The sequence below is a fragment of the Motacilla alba genome, chromosome 4A (genome assembly GCF_015832195.1).
Source record: "Motacilla alba alba isolate MOTALB_02 chromosome 4A, Motacilla_alba_V1.0_pri, whole genome shotgun sequence".
NCBI lineage: Eukaryota > Metazoa > Chordata > Aves > Passeriformes > Motacillidae > Motacilla > Motacilla alba.
In genome coordinates this window covers 14,626,220-14,652,576 of record NC_052045.1, presented here as the reverse complement: position 1 = coordinate 14,652,576, position 26,357 = coordinate 14,626,220, and the positions used below count along the sequence as shown (strand labels likewise).

At 53.1% G+C, this 26,357-nt stretch overlaps 1 protein-coding gene across 4 annotated transcripts; it reads right to left on the bottom strand.

Moving 5' to 3' along the window:
* Positions 1-347: 347 nt before the first annotated feature.
* Positions 348-26,357, bottom strand: LOC119712932 (H(+)/Cl(-) exchange transporter 5). Of its 4 annotated transcripts, XM_038164823.1 has the most exons (14): positions 26,232-26,308; positions 25,529-25,578; positions 16,732-16,881; positions 11,030-11,181; positions 9,888-9,987; positions 8,362-8,546; positions 7,773-7,895; positions 7,214-7,420; positions 6,848-6,928; positions 5,066-5,608; positions 4,317-4,503; positions 2,773-3,171; positions 1,064-1,280; positions 348-725 (listed from the first exon to the last, which is right to left on the bottom strand). In XM_038164823.1, the coding sequence occupies exons 3-14, from the start codon at positions 16,862-16,864 to the stop codon at positions 635-637; spliced, it is 2,418 nt and encodes an 805-aa protein (XP_038020751.1). In that variant the 5' UTR covers positions 16,865-16,881; positions 25,529-25,578; positions 26,232-26,308; the 3' UTR covers positions 348-634. The 4 variants fall into 4 exon arrangements, with proteins under 4 accessions (XP_038020751.1, XP_038020752.1, XP_038020754.1 ...); XM_038164824.1 differs by lacking the exon at positions 25,529-25,578 and having other exon boundaries at positions 26,232-26,357; XM_038164826.1 differs by lacking the exons at positions 25,529-25,578; positions 26,232-26,308 and adding an exon at positions 18,935-19,195.

The window sequence follows — 26,357 nt, the reverse complement described above, 5'->3', positions numbered from 1 at the left end:
TACATTCACTAATTAATCAAAACCAGCATCTTCCCAATCGAAACTGGGCCCAATTTTAAGGGGATCTGATGGGGGGAAGGGGGGTTGGTTGCTTCTTTCCGCCAAGCAGCCTCAGTCAGCCAAATTCTTATTTTTCTCTCCCCTATTTTGGCTTCCCAAGGTTGTGATTTTTCCCAAGGGGACAACTGGGAATACACCACCCTGAGCCCAGCCCCGTCCATCTGCCACCACCTGAATACTGTGTGCAAAACCATCCTGCTCCTTCCACACCTCTGGAAGTGCACAAACACCTTGGCTCTTCCTCCCCACGTTCGTAACAGCAGTTCCAACAAAAGAAGAGGAGGAAATACAATTCTCTAACATTTTGCTTTTACTCCTTCATGGAATCTTTCCAATGCAACTTCACAAAAGCAACGTAAATAAAGTCTCTTTTTTTTTTCTTCTAAAAAGAAGATCATGTTCCACAGATTCCGTAGTGCAATTCATTATCTGGTAGAAAAAAAAATATCTTCTTCAGCTCCATGGAGGAAAACACTGGAAACAGTTCCATGGTCTCAATAAAAATAGGAAAGTCTACCCAGGATGGGCTAGAAAGTTCCAGGTACGTGGGACACACAATCCCTACAGTCTGCCTCTAGTTGAAGAGGATGGAATCAGGGTCCTGGTTGGCCATCTGTGCAATGTGCTTTAGTACATCCTTTTTGGTAATGATCCCCAGCAGCTTCCTGGAAAATGAAAAAACGCTTTTAATGCACCCACATTGCCAGAAGGGACCCTGGCGGGGCCACTTGAGCCCCTTGCAGGTGCTGAAGAGTCTTTTGGGATTCAAAGTGACACCCCACAGAAAGTATTGCACCCTCTGAGGCTGGTAAAACACTGACACAGGCTCCCAGAGCAGCTGTGACTGCCCCATCCCTGGAAGTGTCCCGGGCCAGGTTAGACAGGCTTGGAGCTGGGCTCCAAGTGCCTTTGCCAGGCAAGAACTGCTCCAGGAGCCAGCCCCAGCTGGATCCCATCCCCTTTGTCCTGGGAGCAGAGGAGCTTCCGACCCCAGGGCTCCTACCCGTTGTGAGTGACCAGGCACTGGCGCAACCCCAGCTTGCGGAAAATGTCCACCACGATCTCCATGGGTGTCTCGTCTGTCACCGTGAAGGGACTGAGGTCCAGGATGCTCCTGAGCTTCAGCACAGACGGGGAGCTCGGAGGCAGGGGGGGACAGTAGTCAGTGAAACAAATAATTGAGGTGCTCACGATCCCATCCTGTTTCTTCCGGGCGTTTTCTGCAAAGAGAAATATTTGAGTCAGTATCAGCACTCTTTTCCTTTTCCAAACAGAAGAGCGTTCCTGTTCCTCAGCTCACGTTTAATGGCCTGAGAAGTCCTTTCCTTCCCTTTGCCAGAGCTGTTCCCACTCAAGGAGGGTGTGATGGGTTTCCAGCCTTTCTTCTACGGGAACCATGGAATCATTAAGGTTGGATAAGATCCTTAAGACCATCAAGGTTAACTGTCGACCAGCAGCACCACCATGGTCACCGCTAACCCATGTCCTCAAGTGCCACACATGTCTTTGAACACTTCCAGGGATGGTGACTCCAGGGCAGCCTCTGCCAGAACTGGACAACCCTTTCCATGAAAAAATTTTCCCCAATATCCAACCTAAACCTCACCTGGGCACAACTTCAGGTCTTGTCCTGTCACTCATTACCTGGGAGAACCTCCAAGATCCCCAAAGTTCCACTGCAGGATCAGCACATCAGCTTTGCCCAAAGCCATGGCTGTTGCATCTATTGTACTCTGGCCAGGTAAATACAAGTTCTGGAGACCTTTTAACTTCCCAGTTTTTAGGAGGTAAATAAAATGCTTTGTACTTTTATGAGTCACTGATTTGGGTCCCATGCAGTGCAGTTAAAGGACTATTTTTAAGCACTCAACGACTGGCACAGGCTCCATGGACATCATGAGGGTCAGGAATGGAAAACAAGTCAAGTACTGGCCATCCCTCAGACCTTCACAGCAGTGCACACACAGGTACTGTGGGTACCTGCCACACTGCAATCTGATATCAGCATTCCAAGGCTTCCTGGGAAGGGCCAGGTCTGGCAGCCCAAACACCAGGCTGGGTATTCAGAATACTTCAGAATATTTGGGATATTTGATCATGAAAACCCAAATCCCATCTTGTGCATCACTGTACACAGCTTGGGGACAGGACCACTCTTACTGAACCCTGGGAGATTCCAAGGAACCCAAGTGCAGAAACTCATGGTGGTACCACAGAAGGCAGGCAACACACATAATATCCTGAAGCACTTGTTCCCCTATTTTATTCCATATTGTCCCAGGCAAGCAGTGACAGGGCATGAGGACAGAGCCTCAAGCTGTGCCAGGGGAGGTTCAGGTTGGACATCAGCAGGAATTCCTTCACAAGAAACTTGCTAACATTGGAAGAGGCTGTCCAGGGAACTCGAGTCCCTATCCCTGGAGGTGTCCAGGGAAGGCCTGGATGTGGCACTCAGTGCTCTGGGCTGGTGACAAGGTAAGGATCGGACACAAGTTTGACTTAATGATCCTGGAGGGATTTTCCAACCTAAATGATGCCGTGATCCTGTGACAAGCCACCCTGTCCTTCACGTCCAAGGCAAGCAGAGCCCACCCACACTGCTCAGGGATGCACCAGCTGGCCCAGCTACCAGCACCAGGAGTGTGTCCTCCCCAGGTCAGTGACAGCTGGCATTAACGGCAGCCCCTCCACCCGGGCAGTGTCAGCCCTTACCGATGGAAATGATGAGGTCTCTCCTGAGGACAAACCCCACCAGGCGCTGGGACGCCCGGGACACCACCACGGGGTAGCCGCTGTAGGTGGTGCTGGTGACGATGGTCTCCACGTCCTCCACGGTCATGGTGTCCTGCGTGATGACCGTCAGGGGAGGGTCGTTCTTGCGCGGCCGCATCACGTCCATGGCCCGTGTCTTGTGCGAGAACTCCTCCTTGGCCTCCAGGAAGGGGTAGCCGTTCAGGCGGATGTGGGCGTCGTAGATGCCCTCGCGGCCGATGGCGTCGGCCACCCACTTGCTGGTCATGGCTGCTGCCATCAGGGGCACGATGTACTCCAGCCCCCCGGTGAGCTCGAACATGATGACCACCAGCGACACGGTCATCCGGGTCACCCCCCCTGCCAACACGGCACGGCTCAGCTCACTCTGGCATTGTGTCACGCCAGTCCCCACCTCTAGAGAAGGGTGGTGCCAGCACGGCTGGACTGCCCCGACAGCAGCGCCAAACACAATCAGGACAGCACCAAAACCTCTGTCCTGCCCCAGCACCAGGCCCTGGCACGGCGCTCAGGGTCTCTGCGGGGTTTTGTCTTGGCATGTTTTAATTACGCTTTTGAGATTCAAGAACCAAAAAAACTCCCAAATACTTCACAGGAGTTTTGTTCCAATATCCATTCCCCAAAGGGGCACAGACCCTTCAGTGCTGCCCAGCAGTAAACAGCACCATTAATGAAGTCAAAGTGTATTTATCTTCCATCAATTACATGCAAACAATCCCAGGAGGGTCTGGGTTTGAAGGAACCTTGAAGTCTATGTCATTCCAACCTCTGTCACAGGCAAGGACACCTCCCACTAGATTGGGTTCCTCAAGCAAGGTGTATCCCCTCTAAAAAGGCCAAAGATGGGGTTTGGTGGCATGTTTTTAGAGGAGAGTTTCTCCTGATAAAGTAGTCCATTAGGACTCCTGTACTATTCCATGGATGAGGGGACTGGGAATTGTGAAAGTGAAGTTCAGTCACATGTACCCAGTCTCTCCAACTCAGCCAAGAGGAAGAAGTGTTACCAAAAAACAGAGCACTTAAAAGCAGAATTGCATCACGAGATTTAAGGCCAGAACAGGAAGTAAAATGAATTAAAACCCCACAGGAGAATTCAAGTCCCTGGGCAGCCTCAACTGTTCTGGCTCCCACTCAGGAGCTCCCCACTGCAGCTGCTGTACTTGGCACCGGGCTGGAGATGGCAAAAGAACACCACCAGGGTGAGGAACACATGGCACGCTCTATTACAGAGTTTCCTGGGGTTCCTGAGGTGACACCAGCTCTGATGGTCAGTCACAACCACAGCCCTTCAGCCACAGAATCCCTACAGGGTGGAATGAGATCGTCTTTAAGGTCCCTCCCAGCCCAAACCATTCTGTGGTTCAATGATTAGGGCAGGAATAACGTCTAAGATCAGGGAATCCAACCATGCACCCACCACACCACCTCTTCACGTGGCCAACCAAAGCCCAGCCCCAGCGTGGCCCCAGGCAGCCCCAGCTTACCCAGACAGGCGGCGGCGCCCACCATGGCATAGAGGCCAGGGGTGATGCAGTCGGCGCCCTGGCTGCACCAGCCGCTGAAGATGGCCCAGTCGTGGTGGTAGAAGGCCAGCTGCTCCACGGCCACCCCCAGCAGCCGGCCCGCAATGGCCCCCACGGCCATGCTGGGGATGAAGAGCCCCGAGGGCACCTGTGGGAACATGGGGCAGTGAGCAGCAGAGCCCAGGGACTGCACAGAGGAGTGGGGGAACCTCAAACCAGAGTGAGGCAGAGGCTTTGCTGGAGCTGAGCTGGAAGGGACATTTGAAAAGTCATCTAGTCCCACCCCCCTGCAATGAGCAGGGACATAAAAACTGTCCATCAGCTCATACCTGCAGCTCCAGAGGCTGCACCAAACAACTTCCAAACCCTCTGAGCAAGGCACAGCTCCAATTATGCATTAACAAATTAAGACACTGATTGCTTTGCAATTAGCTCTTTCATCTAAATCACATATTTATCAAAAAAGCTTGAGGCAGGACAATTTAGGAGCCTTCTGTGTCTGGAAAATGGAATGAGGCACCAGTTTTGTGACTGCATTTGGTGCCGACAGTCAGGCTGGAAGGTTTCTACTGCCCTCAGGACAAACAACTGCAGTCTGTCCCCTTCTGACAGAGCTTGGGGGAACACATGTCTGGTTAGAGAGGAAATAAAACTTTAAGGGTCCTGAAGAGCATGGGAAGAACATGAGCTCCTGTACAGGGAACCCTCACCTTCATGCCAAAGGTGAAGATTGTGATGAAGACCTTCATGATGAGGGCCAGTGCCAGCTGCCACATGGCCGTGTACACGCCGGGGCCGGCGGCGCGGTCAGGCAGGTCGTCCCCCTTGGTGCTGTTGAAATCGTTCACGTACTCGCAGAGCTTGGACGAGTCCAAAATCCCACAGTCGTTGAAGAGCTCCGAGATCAGCTCGCTGGTGCTCATCCTGGTGTACTCGTTGGGGAAGGCCAGGATGGCCGTGATGGCCGTCACCACGATCACCTCCAGAACCGGGTACTTGCCCAGACGCGTCGTCTTGCGCCGCCTGCACCAGGCAATGTTGCTGCGGATGAAGAAAGCTCCCCAGAGCCCACCAAATATTCCCAGCAGGATGAAGGGCACCAGCTCCAGCAGATGCCATGGCATGTGGAACTCCACGTAGAAGAGCACGAGGCGGCTGTTGCCGAAGGGGTTGATGGAGCGCAGGGTGAAGGCAGCGACCAGCGCGGCGAAGAAGGAACGCCAGAGGGTCTTCAGAGGGAAGTAGTAACTCACCTGAAGAGGAGAACGAAGCACATTTAGTCACTTGAACACTTAGCACGACCCCACTGCAGGGAGTAAAGCCAGGACAGAGATCCATGAGCACTGGCTCGTTCCCTGCTCTCCAGCCAAGCACCCAGGCTTGCTCTGGAGCTCCAGTTCAATGAGGGCTTCAGTGAGTGAGATGGGACCTGGCCTGCAGCACGTGCATGTGCCCTCTGTGATCCCTGGAGCGACTCATTTGGGTAATAAACCCTGTCACACATCAGCCATGAGCTGAATTGAGAGAATTCTGTGGCTCTGCAAGGTCCAAAGTACCAAACAGCAGTGCCTGCCATCACTGCCATCAACTATTGCTCAGCTGAGCAAATCCATCCCTGCCTTCCTCTGAAATCCATCGCAGCCCTCCTCTGAAATGCATTCTGGTACTCCCCTAAGCTAAACAGCAATGGTCCTCTCACATCCAGATCAACAGATTAAGGATTAGGTGGTCCTTGGGAAGAAGAGAGGATTGATAAGCCAGAGAAGTTTGTTCCCACGTGTAGGTGTAGAAGAAGGGATTACCTGTGACCTTGCCCCTGATAAGTCACAGTTGCACTAATTACCAAAGAAGAAGAACAGCCTTGCCCTTAATGGGTTGTAGCTGTGACTAATAAAGATAAGTGTGATAAAAGGGGTGGGTTGGCTGGTCAGGGAGAGCCTGGAAGAAGAGGACCTTGAGGAGGTAGAGGAGCCCTGAGGAAGAAGGAACAATCCAGAGAGACACAAAGAACAAAACAAGGAAGAGAGCTGCTGCAAAATATCTGCTGTGAGACCAGTCTGGGTCTGACAGACTCAGAGCCTGCAGTCATAGTCGAGCTAGGTGAAAGCCTGTGGTCAGAGGCAGCAAGGAAATACTTGCAGTCATCTTCCAGCAGGAAATAGCCAGCAGTCAGAGTCTGTCAGAGGAGCCGACAGCAGAAGTTTGCCGTAGTCAGAGTCAGGATGGCTAAGCTGTAAAGAATAATAAACTGGGATCCTTTTCATGTTGTCAAATGAGAGTCTGTGTCTTGGCTCATTTCTACCCCTAACAACAGGTCTGCTGCAACACCCAGGTACCCTGGGACACAGCTGAGTGGACAAGGTCCACAGGAGAGTGGACCAGGGAAAACAGCCTCAGGCCCCCTCAGGCCAGGGGAAGGTCAGGTTGTACATCAGGAGGAATTTCTCCACGGGCTGTGGAGAAATTTCTAGCCCACAGCATTCCAAGGTTACCTCCTCTAGGCTGAAGAGCACTCCTCCAATGGGAGCTCCAAAAGCCACAGACACACCGGCGGCAGCAGCTGCTGACAGCACCTGAGGGACAGACAGAGGCACTCAGACTCCTCAGCCCTCCCAACCACCCCCCTTTTTTGGTTTGTCTTCACTTAAATTTGTACAATGCTTATCTACAGCACAGTCAGCTAGGTCTGACCTGCTTTAAGGCAGCAGGGAAAAGGTGGAGTGAGCCAATTCCCTAAGAAGGAGCTCCAAAAACATCAGTTAGCGTAACAGGACCATTTACCCCAAAACAGAACCATTTACCCTCAGCCCCAGAGCCCCAAGCCCACCTGACCTCCCCAGGCTGGCGTCCCCACGCACCTCCCTGCGCTTGGCCTCGTTCTTGCGGTACTTGGTGAAGAGGTGGCACAGGATGTTCCCACAGCAGCAGGCCACGTGGACCAGGGGCCCCTCCTTGCCCAGGCTCAGCCCCGAGGACACAGCCAGCACCAGGGTGATGGTTTTGATGACCAGCGTCCACTTGCCCAGGTAGCCTCTAATGATGAAACCACTTAAGATAGTTTTGATCTGGAAGTCAAGCACACAAAGCTCTACAGGCTTTCATTCAAGCCCTGGTCAGAGCTCCTGATTTATGGGACGTTCCCAATCCTGCCCTTTCCTACAGCTTTCATGAGTCCTTCCCTGAGGGCCACTACCCCTGCTGGAGGAACACTTAAGCAGTACCTCCTGCAGCAATGCCAAAACACCTGATTTTCCAAGGGACTGCTCAGAGACTTTAGTACTAGACATGTTTCAAACAGCTTGGAAAAACACCTACACATGAAGCCATCATCTAAAGTGGAATATATTATTCCATAACATGTGTAAATTTTGGGTGGATCCCTACCCCACCTGAAAAACAACCCACTCTGGGTCTTACCTCTGGGATCCCTGAGCCACAGGCATAGGGAGCAAAGCCCTTCACCAGGAGCACAGCAAGGAGGGAGAACATCAAGGCCCAGATAACGTACATTAAGTAGTTGAGGATATATGCAAAGGCGCCCTGAAACACAGAGGAAATTGCCAAAATCAGATGGTTTCAACTGAAACCACATCAGACCTGGGCACTGAAGTGAGCACAGGGAATCAGCAGGACACCACACAGACTTATCAGCTAAAAATGGAGACACCTGCCCTAAGTCTGAGGTTTCAAGGCCAGGTTCCATTTGCTGGGTTACCAATCATGGCATTCTCCCCAAACGTTCATGGGCAAAATACCCTCCAACAGCACACCCTGGACACACCAGTGGCACACTGCACCTGTAAATGTGTCAGTGTTTTGCCTCCCCACATCCCCTCTAAGGACAACACCCACCTAACCTGTTTATGGACACCCCTTTAGGGCCCCAACAATGAACCACTGAACCACCCAGAGCTTGGACTCCTGGCATCCACATCACCCCAGGGATGCTCTATAGGCTGGGCAAACAGGGAATTCAGCATCAAAAGCAGTTCCAGGCACCCATCACCTCTCCATGGCCAAGGATAAGCTGGGACCAGCTCTTCCACTCAGGACACTTGTCCCTGTCGGTGAAGGTGGTGTTGGATTTCCAGCAGCAGTGCTCATGGTTGAACCAGAACCCTGCCAAACACACTCCTTCCTTCAGATCTGTCATCCAGTGGGCAGAAATGTCGATCAGACCTGCCAAGGAACCTGGTTTAAAGGGAAAAAAACCAAAATAATTTAATGAGCAGACTGAAAGACCTGAAGGTCACAGTCTGCCCCACCAAATTTGGACTCACCTCCCAACACATAGAGCAGTGTAGGATTTCTGCCTACAACTCACTTTTATTCTGTGGAAAGCTAAATGAGAGGATTTGCCTAGTTTTGAATAATTTCAATATATTGAAAAGAGCAAGTCAGGAAACAGAGCGTGGCTGATGATGTTTCAAAGGTTGACTGTGTCCAACCCCCCCTCTGCATCACCAGCAATTATTTCTTCTCAATAACTGTTTGTTAAATACAGCACAGCAGCAGTGGGAGGGCAGAGAGGGATGTCCCACATTCCTGGGGGACTCAGACAAAATGTGTCACCAGGATCCAGGAGCTGTACCAACAACAGCAACACTGTGACAGGAATAACTCTGAATTTGGAGAAAACATTTCCAACCCTCATTTAAAAAAAGAAAAATAAAGGAGGGGAAAGCTACAACTGTGCCAAGTAGAACAAGGCAAGCAGAGCCAGCACAGAAGGGAAGGCAGGTTTTAAGAGGAATCTTCAAGTCACTTTTGTTAATGACTCCTCCAATCCCAAAACCCCCACACCAAGGCAGTGGCCAGGGACCTCTGATCCACAGAAGCAAGTGGCAGCACAAGCTCCAGAGGCTGCAATAAACATGCAGCAAATCCCTCCAAGTTAATGACCAACTGGCCAGCAGCCTTCCTGGGTAAACATTAACACAAGATTTCACCCCATCCCTCGTGACAGATGCTTGCTGCTTCCTATCGGGAAGATTTGTATCCAAGTGATTTATTCCTGCTGCCCTGGGGCGAAAGTTTGGTTCTTAGTAATATAAGAGGTCTTAGCCAGCTGAATTCTGAAAGACATCTAATTTCCAAGCAACACCTCTCCCTTTTTATATCTAAGTATAGACAGAAAAAAAAAATAAGAAACTTGCTGGCAGCTCCTGGAATTAACCCCTTCAGCACCCATGAGGAGCATTCAGCACAGATATTCCCAGTGTTTCAATCAGCTCTGCTTTAATGAACATTTCTTATTCATTTCAGAGTTCTATGCCAGCAGCAGACCCAGAGCAGTGTCCAGGACATCTCTCAGCCTCCGTTTTGTATTTTGGTTTTGCACAAACATAGGCTCAAAGCACTTAAAGAATAATTCCCTGTGAATTTACAGGGCAGCAGTAGAGCCCTTGGTGTCAGCACAAGTCCTTGCTCCAAAATCCTGTGGCTCCAAGGATCTGCCAGGCCTTGGGGAGGAATGGATCCTGATGCTGCAGCGCAGGAATGAATTAGTTTTACCTGGAGGTTTCCTCTCACCTGCCAACAAACCAATGAGGAGCATCAACAGCCAGCCAGAGAAGGCGTCGCTCACGCTGTGCAGCAGGGCCCAGGTGGACTCCTTGCTTCTGTTGGTGATCTGGGAAAGGGTTTGCAGAAAGAAACAAAAACCCGTGAGGACTGTGATCCACTGTGGTGTAAATGCTCTAAAACTGCTTGGTGACACTGTGACTCTGCTTTGAGGAGGGACAGAAAAAGCACCTGACAGTGGCAGCTCCTACAGCTCCTGCAGCTCAGGGTGTGGGGGCAGGAGAATGGATCAAGGATCATGGAATCCCAGAATGGGTTGGGTCAAAAGGGACCTTAAATATCAGCCACTGCCACCCCCTGTCATGGGCAGGGACACCTTCCACTGTCCCAAGCTCCATCCAACCTAGCCTGGAACACTTGCAAGGATGGGGCAGCCACAGCTTCTGTGGGCACCTGTGCCAGAGTCCGAAGGATACGGACAGAGACTGGGGCCGCAGACTGAATGCCAGCAGAGAGCAATGGTCCAGCTGGGAGCCGGGCACTGGTGGCACTGGGAAGTGGGACTCAGCCCTGTCCCAGATGCCCAGGATGGCTGAGGCCTGTCAGTCTCACTGCTCCTGACAGGCAGACAAAGGGTGACAGAGCAGCCATTGTGTGCCCAGCTGCCTCTCCCAAGGGAAACGTTCCAGCTCACCGCTGTTATTCCCTGTGACAAAGCAAGGCAGGAGCAGGCTGGGGACACGGGTGTTTCAGCTAAAGCCCCCCTTGCATTCTGAGCAGATTCCTTTAATTGCAGAGTGCTGAAGTCCTGAGAAAGAATTCTGGAAGAACTGAACTTAGTCTTCTCAAACAAAAAAATTCCAATAGGAAGAGCACCATTCACCAGTGCAAATGTGAGAGCAGAAAACCAGGCTGGTTCTGTTCTCCAAACCCCCATTTGGAATAAATCAAAGCCTTCAGAAAAGAAGCAGCAACCAAAAAACTGCAGTATGTTGGATTTAGTGATCCTTTTCCTCAAACTGAACTCTCAGCTCCCACCCTAAGGGCAATCCCTCCATCCCAGGGGTCTCCAAGAAGAGCCTCCCTACCCCAGCAAGAGTCACACATTCATTATCCTGCACTCAGAGCCAGTGAGGAGGAGGAATTTTTACCTCCCTGTGCCTGTCTCGATCCCTGGACTTCTCTCGCACCCAGTCTATGGTGTTAAAATCTTCGTAGGTGCCCACGCCAGGAAGAGGCTCCTCCAGGAAATCCATCATGGCACTCGTGCCGTTCATCCCTCCTCCATTATATGAGGAAAAGCCTGGTGGGGGAGGAAGGGGGAAAATTGAGCATTTCTTAGTTTTTCCTCTTTTTGTAAAAAAAAAAACAAACCAAAAAAACTCACTTAGGAGGAAAACCACAGATTTCAATGGAAATAAAGAGCTACTGAGGTAGCTGAGCTGAATAGCACAGGCACATGTTCCCAGGTGATCTGTGCCAGGTACACCTTCCCCAGCTTCAGCAGATCACCTGGAGATGGGGTTGGTCCCAGAAATGACTGTTCAGAGCAAAGTAAATCACCACCAGCATCTAGATGGTGCCTTTTCCCCAAATCCAGGACTTGCCACAAGGATGTTTTGCCATTTGAGGCAAGCAGATGGGAGAGAGAGGAGAAAAGGAAAATTTAGGACTTCCAACAGAGCTGAAGGGTATCCCAGGTGGATCTGGCAAGGATGAGAGCAGGATGGGCAGGAAGGCATGATGGGAGCAGGGAAACAGGGAAAGCAAAGCATCCAGTGGGGCCTGGAAAGCAGAAAGTAGTACCAAACGGGGGCTTGGGAAAACTGGAACTTGCAGCTTCCCTCAGGTGAGAACTCAGCCAAACCACTGTTTAACCTGCTCCAGCCCATGGAACACAGTGCTTAGATTGGGTGCACATTCCCCAAATTCTGTTTCTGGAAAACACTGAGTGTTTGCAGTCATTCAGAGGGAAAAACAGAAGAGCAAAAACCAAAATCCAGTCAAAACTGGAAGGTGGGGGGAAGAGGAGGGTTAAAACTCCCAGACAGAAGGATAATGGTTGATATTTGAGCATATTTAGCTTGCAGATATCACGGGGGCAAAGGTGTCTCCAGATGGGAAAAATAAGGAATTCAAAGAGCTGCCCTCTGCCCCATCATCTGAAGCAGGAAGGGAAAAGAGCTGTGAAGTCTTCCCAATCCCATCTCCCAGATTGCCACAGCTGCAGGAAAACAAGATGAGTCATGTACAGAACTGACAACCACCACAAAATAACCCACTTACAACAGCTCCTCGCTTCACCTGGGACAAAATCAAAAAGATGGAGCTCTGCAGAGCTCTTCCAAATGCTGAGTGCACAGGCTGTGAGACCCAATTGCACTGGGAGGAAAATGAGGCACATTTTCCGTGAGGAATCCCTGGTTTTAACAGCATTTTTGAGACCAGAAGCTTGGAAATGCAAAATTAGTATCAAGGCTTCCAGAGATTTCCCCACTGAAACATCCCCGCAGGAAACCCTTGATGCTGCTCTCTAAATCTGATGGATCAGAACCTCCTGGAATAAACCATCCTGACAACAACACGAGCAAGGGGAGAACACGGAACACTCAAGTGCCTGGAGCTCCTCCTGCCACCTGGCTGGTGCTGCTCCAAGGACACGAGAGCTATGTGGCACAGGTATCCAGGGAACAAACAGAGGCCTCATCCTGGTCACCTGAACAAGTCCCACCTGCAGCCCAGAGCAGGAGCTGGGTTTGTTCCCACAGGAATGACCCCTCTCCCAGAAGTACCCCAAACCATCCCTGACTCTGTGCTGCAGACAGCAGGCTCTCTCTGGCTAGTCCCTTTTTTTTTTTTTTTTTTTTGCCTATCTACCAAATCTTTTCTAAAGATAAAAGATACAGCTGTCCTAAAGAAAAGTATTCATGAAGGAGAGTTAACCAAGCTAATAGAACACCCTGAGAAGCATTTTCTGCAAGAAGATGAGGTCAGCCACATTCCATGCTCACTCTCCTGGAATGACTGCCCAGACCAGTGACTTTGAGCTATCCTGGGAACACTCTCCCAGCTCAAAGCTTGCCCTGGAGCACCAGGGGCCAGACCCCAAGGCACAACGCAAGCACAGAGCTGCAATGACAGAGGGGCTGCAAGTCCTGGTACCCCTAACAAGACCCTGATGCAGGAGCCCTCAGGCACAGCCCTTGTGATCCCATGCCATCCACAGCCCCAGTGAGCCCGTGGGCAGATGGGATGGGCTGATCCCACTCCAGACCAAGCAGGTGCAGGTTGGAGCCTGATCCTGCTCTCCAGGATCCCCGTTCAGCCCAGCCTGCCCTCCTACAGCACCAGGATTTTTATTCCCAAAGGAGAATCCCGAGGTCTCCAGCCACAGACAATTGTTCATTTGACAGATGATAATGAGAAAGCAGCTTTATTTTTTTTTTCCAGGGGTAATCCAGAACTATGAAATGGCTGACAGCCATAAATATTTATAAAGATTTATTTATAAATATTTCCTGCCCCAGCTTGCTGCAAATCAAGGATCCTAGGATTCCCAGATAGGAATAAAGGAGGAAAATGATGCCCTGCCAAAACACATCCAAGATTACACAGATCTCTCTGTTTGTAACATCCACATCTCCAAATCGGAGGCAGTGAGTGAAAAGTGACCCCGTTACAGCTCATTTCAAACAGATTTCTCAGTGTTCTGATCACTCCCCAGAAGGGGTTAATTAATGCTCCACTTCAGACCCTGCCGGGCTTAGGAAAACCAGGCTGCACTTGGTGAAGTTCCAGGCTGTGCCATGTGCCACCCTACAAAGCCACAGCATTTGCTGACTGTCCTGCCACTGCCAGGGGGACAGCCACGGCACCCGGCTGCTTCCCTGCTCCAGCAAATCCCAGAAACACAGGGGGTTCCCAGGGACAGAGAACAAACAACCATTACACAGCAGAAATCCCACAGCCCAGCCAGCCCGCTCCACCACCCTCATCCCGGCTCTGCTGCCCCACAGCGTGCAGGGACACGGGGACACATTCCCCTTGGCTCCCATCTCCTTTCCCGCCCTGGAAGGGTCTCCTCACCCCGGCTCAGCCACTCCCCATCCCGCAGGAGCAGCTCCGGGGGTCTGTCCGTGCCGTGGCCGGGCGCAGGGGGGCATTCCCGGGGCTCACAGCGGCACTGGGCGCATCCCGCTCCTCCTCGGGGCTCCGCCGGGCCGACCCCGCAGCGCGGCTGGGCCCTCCCCGCCCCTGGCGTCACCGGCACCGTCACCAGGGCCAGCCCCCGCCACTGCCGGGACACCGCCACCAGGGCCAGCCCCCGCCACTGCCGGGACACCGCCACCAGGGCCAGCCCCCGCACCTGCCGGGACACCGCCACCAGGGCCCCTGCAACTGCCGGGACACCGCCACCAGGGCCAGCCCCCGCACCTGCCGGGACACCGCCACCAGGGCCAGCCCCCGCACCTGCCGGGACACCGCCACCAGGGCCAGCCCTGCGCCCCACCAGGGGGACACCGTCACCAGGGCCAGCCCCTGCACCCCACCAGGGGGACACCGTCACCAGGGCCAGCCCCTGCACCCCACCAGGGGGACACTGCCACCAGGGCCAGCCCTTGCACCCACCGGGGACACCTCTGGACCCACTCCCGTGGCTGCAGCTCCTTCCTGTGGGTTAATTACTGCCATAAATATTTATATGCTATTATTAGCATATAATAATAATATGCAGGTGGGGTCTCACCTGAGCAGGGCAGAATCCCCCCCTCCCCTGCTGCCCGATCAGCCCAGGGCACAGGGGGTTTCCAGCATCATGGCCAGGGCAAGTTGAGCTCCTGATCCACCAACAGCCCCAAGTCCTTCTCCCCAGAGCTGCTCACCATCCGTTCTCCCCCCAGGCTGGATTTGTTCTTGCGATTACCCCAACCCAGGTGCCAGTTCTGCTTCACCCGACAGCCGAGCCCCGAGGATCCACCAAACCTGACCCTTAACCATGGAGGGACACCCAGACACGGACACTGTGCTCACCACCTCCCACATGGGATGCTCCTGGCACCCCAGCCTGGCAAACCCCCTGCTCTGCAGCCCATCCCCACAGCTCTGCCCCAAGTCACGAAGCAGCACAGGAAAGCACATTTATCAACGGTCTCCTGACAGTGGTGGGTCAGTCACTGATGTACTGACAGACAAACCCCTTTCTTTTCCCACCCAGCTGACATTTTCCTTACTTAATAACTCCCAGGAACGATCTTTGCTCCCTGTCTTTCCAGCAGGCAGGCACTCGATTTTCCTTTTGTCCTCTGGGCACAGTCAGACTTCAAAGGCTCTCCCAACACACGAGCAGCCTTTATCTCACCTTTATTCAGTGCACACAGAGCTCAAAGGGGCTGGTGATTAAGTTCCTCGGGCTCCAATTTGCTGGTGATAACTTGTCATTCAAGCATTGTCTGGGAGGCTGAAACTCTGCACACTCCCCACACTGACTTTGGTCTCCCTGATAAAAGCTCCCGGGTTCTGTGTGAGGTCAAGGAGGAAGGCGGGTGAAGAAAGCAGGGGAGATGAGCCAGCTCAAGGCTCCTACTTCAATTTTAATTTAATTTTTAATTTAAGATGGAAAATAACTCACTGCTAAATCCTGTTGGTGCTTATAAGCACCACAGAATCATTGAGGGTAAACTGGGCACTCAGACCTCTGATCATGGAGTCACAGACAGCTTTGAGTTGGAAGGGACTTAAAGCTCATCTCATTCCACCCCTGCCAGGGAAAGAGACACCTCCCACTGTCCCAGGCTGCTCCAAACCCCAGTGTCCAATCTGGCCTTGGACACTTCCAGGGATCCAGGGACAACCACAGCTTCTCTGGGTACCCTATGCCACAGCCTGCCCACCCTCACAGGGAACAATTTCTTCTTAAATCTAACCTCAATCTTCCCTCTCTCAGTTCAAACCAATCCCTGTCACTACCTGCCTCAATTCTTGCCTTTAAAACTCAAGGAGAAAAAACCTTTTAAAATGCCACAGAGAAAAGGAGACCTTCCACCACTGGAACACTTTTGATCCTTCCTCTGAATGGAGAAGAGAACTTTGGCCACCACCTCCCAGCTGGGTCCCCACAGCTTCAGGTTTCACACTGGCACCCCAACATCTGCCAGCAAACATCTGAAGCCAGCAGGGGAAGTTCACAGGGAGAACTGAAACTGGCATTTGGGCAAGCTCTTCCCCCTTTAAAATTTCCTCTTTTACTTCAGTGTCACCCTCCCCTGAGGACCTGAGCACTTGTCAACAGAAAGAGCCTCAGCCAGGGGAAGCACTCCTTAGAGTTCAGCATATCCATGTGGATTCATCCCTTCTCCATGAATGTCACTGCTCAGACTCCAGGAGGAGGAGCAGACCCTCTAGCCAGACAAGGGGTGGCAGGGGAAGCACCAAATCCTCTGTGCTGCCACACAGAGAGATTCTCTCCACAACAGAAAGCCTCCAAAATTACAGATAAGCGAGAAAGGAGGGGAGGGGGCAGTCTGTGCTCACATCACAACCCTCAGGAAGGGCTCAGTGCTGCAATTTCATGGCACTCGCATCCCTCCCTCCTGCCACTGCCAGCTCTTCTCCACAGCAGCTACTTTGGAAAACTCAGGAAGGATTCTGCTGAATCCAGAGGATATGCTCCATGTCACAGCCCAGGAGCCACACAGATAGAGACATGGAATCCTGCAAACTCTTCACTCTGGTGCCAGGAAACACCAGACCCATCTTGGGCAGTGGCCAGCAGGACCCACACAGCAAATATTCCCCTTAACTCCTATCCAAAGCCATCAGGAAAATTAGAAAGGGGAGAGCTCGTGGGTGTTACCTCCCATCTCCCTGTCGAGTGGTGGGTCATCGTCGCCCATGGAGAAATCCATGGATGCTCCAGCCACTTCCAGCATATCCTCATCGCTGGTGGCACTCTGGAAGCTCCCCCGACGAAAGCCCTTCTGATCCATGGCCAGAGCTTCCAAACCTGCCAGCAAAGGGAAGCGTTTTAGAACACAAGCAGGAAAACTCATTTTCACACCCAACTGGACTGACACTTGACCCTGGAGAGCCAGAGGCTGCACTGCTCTTCCCATGGGAAGGCTGGATGCAGTGATGCCACCTGAAGTACAGGCTGGAACTCCAGTGTTAGCCAGGGCAAGAGCCACTCTGATGCATTTATTAAATAATCTCCACACGTGCAATGATTTTTTTATTGGACCCCACCAATCTCAAGGAGCTGAACCCATGCCAGACCATGACAAGAGACCCATTGTCTCTCCTCTTTTCCAGGACAGCAGAGGAACTACAAAAGCACAAGCTCTGAAAACATAAACTAAATAGGGGGAGAAAAGTCAGATATGAGCCTCAAAACCAGCTCTTGCCGCATGCAAATGGGAATCTTTACATCTCCATGAGAAGACAGAACCACAGAATGATTTCAGCTGGAAAGGACCTCCAAGACCATAGAGTCCAAACTGCACCAAATCCCCACCTTGTTCCCATCCCAGAGCACTGAGTGCCACCTCCAGGGACGGGGACCCTAAACCTCCTTGGGCAGCCCCTTCCAATGCTAGCAAGCTTGCCTAGTAAGAAATTCCTCCTGGTGTCTAATCTGAACCTCCCCTGGCACATCCTGAGGCTGCCCTGGCCACACTGTTCTTGATCCAGGCCAGGTTGCCCACCTGGACTCACTGCTGGCCATGTGCACTTTGCTCTTGCAAACACTGATTTCCTTCCAGAGAATTAAGAGAGAAACCAACTACATAGCTCAGAGCTATTCCAGGAAGGCAAAACGCCAGCCAGCACTTCCCAACAGGCTGAATTACACGCTCTGCAGAAAACACTTCCTATTACACAGGAGAAGCCATCACAGCACACACAGAAAGCCTTGGCACTGCAGAGGGTACTCTCTGCTGAGCCTTACACTGTGCAACACCACGTCCCTCAACTTTTACACCGTGCTTTCTCACTAAACTGCCACAGAAGATCCTGGAAAGGGGGGAGACAAGGGGAGCTGGGTGCTTGGGAAGGCGCATGAGCAGCTACACACCATGAGAGCACACAGACAGCGTGGCCCAGAGAGCCGAGGGCAGGAGAAACCCAGGAATTTAAAAGTTATTTGCCAGCTAACAATGAAAACAAATCAATGACATTGAAGTGCTCTGATCCTCTTCCAGTAAACTGCTTCCAGGGAGCACAGAAGATCCAGCTCCCAGCCTGGGAGGCAGGGATGGCCCAGTCAGCCTGGCAGAGAATTAAGGGAACTGTGCTCATGTGTCTCAGAGCTCGTTTGCAGCATAACATGGTTTTACAGATATTCTCCAATAAGACTCACTGGGTGCAAATACGTGGGAAATGGGGCTAAAATATCTCTGTATTTGTACAATCCCAGAATGGTTGGGGCAGGAGGGACCTCTAAGTCCATCCCATTCTACCCCTTGCCATGGCAGGGACACCTTCCACTGTCCCAGGCTGCTCCAAGCCCCATCCAACCCAGCCTTGGGCACTGCCAGGGATCCAGGGGCAGCCACAGCTGCTCTGGGCACCCTGGGCCAGGGCCTCTCCACCCTCACAGGGAAGAATTTCTCCCCAGTATTCCATCTGAACCTCTCTGTTTTGCACAGAAAGCAGCAGTTCCTGCAGCACAGGCAGAGCAACAGCAGCCCCTGCTCCCCCCAATCCCTCCCTGAGCTGGTTCTCATTGACAGCTTTAAAACCCAAAAGCACGGCAGTAAACACGGCACCTTGCAGCCACAGCAGAGCCCAGGGAATGCTTGGCAGCACAAGAAGGACACACAGGAGGATAACTGCATGCTCACTTCTCCTATCAGATCGAGACAAGAGGTTTAAGATACTTTTTCTTACCAAAACACTGCCTCTACAGATGCTTTCCCAGGCACAAGGAATAAAACTAAATTAAAAATAGACCATTGTCATGCTTATCTGGTTGTTCATTTACCCCAGTTCTCCATCGGGCAACAGCTGCCTCTTGGCACAGGCCCTGGCACTGCCGGAACCCCCGGAGCACTCGTACGTACCCCAGGACAGCCGGTGTCCCCAGCGCCCGTGTGACACCATCCTCCTCCGGCTGCTCCCGTCCACCTCCTCTGCCCTTCTACTCCATCCTGGTGCTCCCCATGGCAGTCAGAGAAGGGGAAGCAGCAAAGCAGAACCCGGCAGGGTCCCAGGCCACCGCCTGGAAGTGACTCAGTGACAGCGCTGGCAGCAGGAAGCCGGAGCCTCGCTGCCATTTCCAATCCAAAACCCGAGCATTCCAAGGTTTTCTCCTAGTTCCAGGCTGGGTGTCACCCAGATGGGCTCCCTCAGGCTCGCTGTACCACCCATCCCAGTGCCACCGTGGCAGCAGGGGATGGGACCGGCACTCCAGAGCTGCGGCATGCTCACAGCAGCCCTTCCAGCACACAGGCTCGAAGGTTTCCCAGTCACAGCACGGAAAAAGCTCCCACAGCATTTTTTCCTCCCAGTCAGAGGAGAGGCTCGACCCCGGCTCCAGCAGTGCCACACGGAACTGACACGAGGAGCACCCTGCCAGGAGCAGGCAGCAATCCCAACCAGCCACCTCGGGAGCCATTCCTGCTGCGGGAAGGAGCCAGCTTACCACCTAGCGGCTGTTCCCACTGGGAAACCAAAACCTGCATCACAAGACTGGGGCTTCTTTAAAGATCAGCAAATCTAAGCTGAGCTTTGCCAACTCAGGGCTCTCCCTCCTCGCCAGCCCCACGTGGTTCTCAGGCACATCCCTTCCCACAAGCACCAGACTATGGGTGTATGAACTAGGAAAAAACTGCAGAATAAGCCAATTTTAACTGAATACAAAAAGAAAGGAGAAAAAAATGTAGCATTTGCCTGTTGGGTCAACACTCCTGGTGCCTGGCTGGGAGCCAGCAGAGCCGGGCTTTCATAGTCCTGGAATGGTTTGGGTTGGAAGGGACCTTAAAGTTCATCCCACCTCTGCCATGGGCAGGGACACCTTCCACTATTTCAGATTGCTCCAACCTCCATCCAACCTGCCTTGGACACCTCCAGGGACAGGGAGTCCACAATGTCTCTGAGCAACATCATCACTCTACAGGCTTCCACCAACACTAAAAAAATCCCCGTACGTCCCATCCTAAACTGATGAAGGGACTCCATGAGGGTGAAACTCTACCTGTGCGTGAACTGGGAGAGCTGGTTTGGATGTTGTTGTATTCCAGCCCTCAAGACATAGAGCCCTCTGCAGGAGGAGTTGAACTGAGAAGCCTCGTGCACAGTTGTGCTGCCAAATCAACACCCCAGGGACGGGCCAGCCCTGTGTCCCCAGGCTGTGACAAAAGAGCTTTTTTTTTTTTTTTGCCTCATTACTCTCCTCCCATTCCCTGTGCTGTCTGAAGTGACCACAAACAGCCCAGATTTGGTAGAGAGGAAATTACACCAAATTTCCAAGGGCCTGGAGTGAGAGGACAAGGGGGAATGGTTTCATCCCCGCAGGGGATGGGGTTAGATATTGGGAAGGAATTCCTCCCTGTGACAGTGGGGAGGCCCTGGCCCAGGGTGCCCAGAGAAGCTGTGGCTGCCCCATCCCTGCAATATTCAAGGCCAGGTTGAACAGGGCTTGGAGCAACCTGGGATAGTGGAAGGTGTCCCTGCCCATGGCAATAGATGGTCTTCAAGGTCTCTTCCAGCCCAACCCGTTCCAGGATTCTGACAGCTCCATTCCTGGGGTGGCCACAGAGGACGCCGGTGCTGCCCCAGCCTCCCAGCAGTGCAGGAGCAGGATCCTGGAGAAGCTGTCCCTGGCACAAGGCTGACCTCTCCAGGCAGCCTCTCGCCCTCGGCAGCTGCTCCGGCACAGGCAAACACATCCCGGGAATGCTGCCTGTGCTGGGCCAGGGCAGTCCAGCCACGCCAGCCCGAACAATAGGCTGGAGAGAAACTGGGAATTCTACCAACACAGGCTGAACACAAAGACTTGCATTGTTTTAGGGCTTGTTTGGAGCTCTTTTGCTGTTCTGTGACACATACCCTCACGGGCCCTGGGAGCCAATATTGCAGGCTCTGCTCTGACACCCCTCCAGCAAGGTAACAGGGGCTGTCATCCGTCACCAGGCACAGCAGAGAGCAGCACATGAATCCTGTGGCAGTTTGGGTTTCCCAGGCACCCGGGCTCACAGGGTGTTGTGGGATTCACTGCCATCCCGGGATGCACAGACACACAGAGCCCTCGTCCTTCCATCCACACCAGGACCACCTCTTCTGGAGCAATCCACCATTCCACAGAGCTTCTGCCCCTCAGCCCAGGACACTGGAATACTCAAACAGAGGCAAACAGCAACACACCCATCCCAAAACCACCCCAGCAACTGCTCCAGCAGCACGTACAGACCGAGGTGAGTGCACAGATGTGCCCAAAGGCACTGCCAGCCCTCTTCAGAACCAGCACCAGTCCTTCAAAAGCCAAAATAAACACTGTTTAACACAAATCCAGCTGAGCTGAGAGCACTGGTACATCACAACTCAGGATCTGGAACACATCTTGACTCCTTATTCACAGTTATCTATCCCATCCGTTAGTTTCACCACAAAACTTCTTTTTTTTCTCCTAAACTTTCCATCACTACCATTTTAGCTCTCACTTAAAAAGCCACAATCTCTGCTCAGCCACCTCTTCCCAGGAGTTTCCTCACAACTACTGCCAGCTTCCTTTCCTTTTGGCTCAGTGTTTTGACTAAAAGCAGCTCAACATGAAAATGCCCAAGACCAAATTTACAGGTAGTCTGTGACCATCTGAGGGGAGGTTGCTACTGGACTCTAAACTGTATTTTCCAGACTAAATCCAGTTGTTTACAGCAGTTGCCATACTCAAACACAATAACAGCTTCTCTGCCATTCCTAGCCTCTTTGGGAATCCAGGCCGGTGTCACAGCTCCGTGTGGGAGGATCAGCCTGTTTGCCCAGCATAGCTGTGTGGCTGCTAAGCGATGATGAGCAGGTGTCCTTGGGCAGCCTGGCCAGCACCCCCTGCACCCAGCTGGCACTGCTCACCCAGCCCAGCACCTCCTGCACCCAGCCCAGCACCCCCTGCACCCGGCTGGCACCCCCTGCACCCGGCTGGCACTGCTCACCCAGCCCAGCACCTCCTGCACCCAGCCCAGCACCCCCTGCACACGGCTGGCACTGCTCACCCAGCCCAGCACCCCCTGCACCCGGCCCCGTGGCACAAGCGTGCCCCACGGACCCACAGGGGAACAGCCCGAACGAACGGGGCAGGTTTTGACCGGGGAGCATCTGGGACAGGGTCCTGAGGGTGCAGCCCCACAGATTCATCCCCGTTCACAACAGAGCGTGAAAACAGCCCCAGCACATCTGCCACGAAAGCAACTGGAAAATGGCCTGGGTGCAAATGAGATTTTAATGCCTAGAACCATGGAATTCCAGAATGATTGGGGTGGGAAGTGATGTGAAAGTTCATCTCCCTGCCATGGGCAGGGACACCATCCACTATCCCAGATAGCTCCAAGCTCTGTCCATCCAGCCTGGCCTTGGACACTTCCAGGGATGGGGCAGCCACAGCTCTGTGCACCAAATAAGAGAATTCTCTATTTAAATAAGTTACTGGTTTGTGAATTTGTTTTAAAGTATTTTGTAATCTCATTTCCACTTTCCAGGTTATAAATGTCTCTGCTGGAGTCACACACTGTCCACTCACCACCACAGAGAATCCACACCTTTGGATCACATGCCTTACACTTACCCCATCCTTCTCATATCTGCTATATTTAATTATTCTCCTGGAATTCAAAAGGAAAAAGGATCTGCTGTTACAGATCTAACAGAGAAAGCTGATGCCCAAAACTGTGCCAGACAGAAAAAAAGCCAAATAACCACTGATAAAATACCATCTTGCCTCAAAAACCACCTCTTTTTTCCCAGTTTTCTTTCTCCTTTAATTGTTTTAAGGACTACCATGGCTGCAAAAGCAAGACTTCAACAGATATTTTCAATTATATAGTCCGGTTTAGTGTCATGTTTGCATCAAGTCCCAGCCAGAAATCTGTCATTCCATGCTTTGTGAACACCCAGCTGGACCTCTTCCAGCAGAACACCTTCCCCTTTTGGTGTTCTTTTTAGGAGACACTGCTCAGCACACCCCAAAATCCAAACAGCACCACACGGAACCAGGTCCAGACTCATTCTGACGAGAACTAAGCTCTGCCTCTTGCTCAGCAAGGTAGAAAGCCCCTGCAATACCGAAATACGGGCTACAACAGGTTTAACTGGGGATTTTCAGGTGCACAGAGAACACAAAACACCCAGCTTGCACAAAATCCTAGGAGAGAACAGGCTGGGAAAGCCTCCCTGAGGTGAGAGAAAGGGTAAGGGGAAGAGAGCCAGGCTGGGGCTGCTGCTGAGCCCCCAGGGAGCCACGTGGATGACCCAGAGCTGCTGCCAACTGCAGTGGGAATTACACTGCGAGAGCTGAACACACCAGCTCCCTCCCTCTCCACAAAATCCATCCCAGCTGCTCAGCACACAACATGGAGATGATTTTATACATTTTTATCAAACCACAGGATCTCATTCCACTCACAGGCACCTCCCTGACCTGAACTAGAAACTCTCCTTCCTTGCCGATGGTTAAGAAATGAACAGAAGTTCCCGAAGAAGGAAGGAACAAAGGCAGCCCTTTGGAAGTGCTGGATCACAGCCCAGCAGCTCTGAACCCCACTGCACTGAGGCAGAACAGGCTGGCACAATAGCACAGGGCCAGCGCAGCACTGGAGCCACTCTCCAGGCTCATTGAATTTCCAGGGATGGTTCCAACCTCCTCCCAAAGCAGGACACACATTCCAACCTCACCTTCCACCCGGCAACAGCACAAACTGGGACATTTTGGGTCCAAGTATTCTGGAGAAAAAACCATGAAGAGGAAAAGGGACTGTTAAGAAGAAAATCAGGGGTATGATGGAAACATCCCACGCCAAAACGCCACCAGTTGCTCTGTCCAAAGTGCTCAGCTAGGCTTGCTCCTCTCCCCAAACTCCAGGGACAACTGTAGCATCCTTGTTCCAACTAAAACACGTATTCATCCACAGAGAGCAAGGAACAGTGGCCTAAACTGCCAGAGGGCAGGGGTATATGGGGTACTGGGCAGGAATTCTTCCCTGTGAGGGTGGGCAGGCCTGGCACAGGGTGCCCAGAGCAGCTGGGGCTGCTCCTGGATCCCTGGCAGAGCCCAAGGCCAGGCTGGACACTGGGGCTTGGAGCAGCCTGGGGTCTCTGTCCCTGGCAGGGGGTGGCACTGGATGGACTTTAAGGTCCCTCCCAACACAAAGCATTCCATGACCTATAAAACCAGGGCTCGCAGTCCCTCACAAACACCTGCTGTGAGGCTGTGCTGCAGCACCAGGAGGCGGGTGTTATCCCAGAGGAAACAATTAAAGGCCTGATGCACAGAACCACCCCCACCCCTGCTGTCACCTCTGCACTCACACCCGAATCCAAGCTGCTGGACAAACCTGCTGGATGAGTCCCTGACAGACCACGGCAAGGTCAGTCAGTGCCAGCCCTCACCTGTCTGGGCAGCCTGGGGCTGCAGACATCCTGCCCAACTCCCACAACACCCAAGGGACGTGGGATACTGCATGGATGAACTCTGTGTGAACACGCTCCGGGTGAGACATTTGGGGCCAGCTTGCCTTCCTTTACTAGCAGCCACATCCAGCTGGAGACACAGCTGGTGCCACCTTGCACAAGGAGGGAAGAAGAAAATGAGGGACTGTGACAGAGGGAAAGAAATTATCTGGGATTTTGGGATGGGGGATGAAGGTAGATGCAAGGTACGGGAGCACAAATCCAAATCTCAAAAGATATTTTGGTGCAGCCAAGTGTGAGGTCACACCCCCCAGCCCATCCCCTGCCCCGTGCACAGGGTGGGGGCCACTCCCAAGGGGACAGCTCAGCACAGCCAGAAGATGATTTGGCTGCTGCACCTCAAAGAAGTAAAAACAATTCTCTATTCTACAAAAGCACCACCCATGCAGCCCATGAAAACAAAAGCAATCCTGTTTTTGAGGCCTTGTGGGAATAAAGGGAGTTCAGAAGAGCAGTAGTGTCTGCCAGCCATGTCCCCACAGCTTCCCAGGTTCTCCCAGTCCTGTCCCATGGATGCATGAGCCTCAAACAGGACCACCAACACCTGGAAAATCCTAAAGTGTGCATTCCACAAACACCTGCTCTGAACAGATGTAAAAAGTTGAATCATTCATTTCATTCTGGCTACAAAAACCTGAGGAACAAGATCCAAGATTAAGGAAGGCTGTAAAGCCTGGACAACCCAAAGCTCACAGCACCCAGAGGCTGGGAACACAGAATATCACAAGATTCCCAAACTCCAGCTGTTCTGTTTCTCACCCTCTCTATTCCTAGAAGTTTCTTCAGATGTGAGTTCTCCTTGAGCACCCAAACAGAGGGACACCAGCTCCACGCCGTGCACTGCAGCAGGGACAGACAGGAGGAAATCCCATCCCTGTGCTGCCCCATCCCTCTGCCCCCAGCACCGGCACTCCCCACGGAGAGGTCAGCAACCATTCCAGAGGGCCATTTATCCATCCAACAAGCTGTGTCAGTACCTTCTGCCAAGGACCAGCTGCTCCGGCCGCCACTCTGGCACCTCCTGGAGCTGCCGGATGAGAAAGAGGGTTTCAGGCAAGGAAGCCCAGCCAGGACACAGGGCCCTCCCCAGGCTGAGCCATGGGGCAGGGCCAGCCTGCACCTGGCACAGGGGGACTGCTGGCACTTGACACAGGGGACTCACGGAGTGACACAAGGGCTTGGGATGGAAGGGACCTCAAAGCCCATCTCCCACCCCCTGCCACGGCAGGGACACCTCCCACTGTCCCAGGCTGCTCCAAGCCCCAGTGTCCAGCCTGGCCTGGGACACTGCCAGGGATGCAGGGGCAGCCCCAGCTGCTCTGGGCACCCTGTGCCAGGGCCTGCCCACCCTGCCCGGGAACGATTCCTGCCCAGTACCGCAGCCAGCCCACCCTGCCCTCTGGCAGTTGGAAGTCACTGACTCCGGCCAGTCACGGGCACGTCCCTGCCCGGCGCGGGCACCCGCAAGCCCCGGCCTCCGTCACTGCCCCGAGCTTCCACCGCCGCCTTCTGCAAAGCTCCCGGTGCGGCGGCCGCGTTCCTCCCCACCGGGGCCCAGGGCACGGCCGCACGCACCGGGAGGGGAAGAGGACGCGCTGCCGCCCTCTGAGCTCCCCCTGGCTGTGCCCCGGCCCTCTCCCCGTACCTCGGCCCGTTCCCGTACCTCGGCCCGTTCCGTACCTCGGCCCGCTCTCTCCGGCCTGGCCCGTCCCGGGCCCGGCGCCCGCGGCCCCTCCGGCGGCTGCTCCGGCGGAGCGGGCGTGGCCTGCCGAGGCCACGCCCCCCGCATGCGCATTCGGAGCACGG

Bases quoted from the DNA above. Each gene is read 5' to 3' on its own strand.
- LOC119712932 (XM_038164824.1), bottom strand. From the start codon at position 26,346: ATGCGCATGCGGGGGGCGTGGCCTCGGCAGGCCACGCCCGCTCCGCCG. The intron at 7,896-8,361 runs GTGATGGGTGCC...TCTGTGTTTCAG, and splicing joins TTATCCTTGGCCATGGAGAG to GGCGCCTTTGCATATATCCT. The intron at 4,504-5,065 runs GTGAGGGTTCCC...ATGTTCCCACAG, and splicing joins TCTTCACCTTTGGCATGAAG to GTGCCCTCGGGGCTCTTCAT.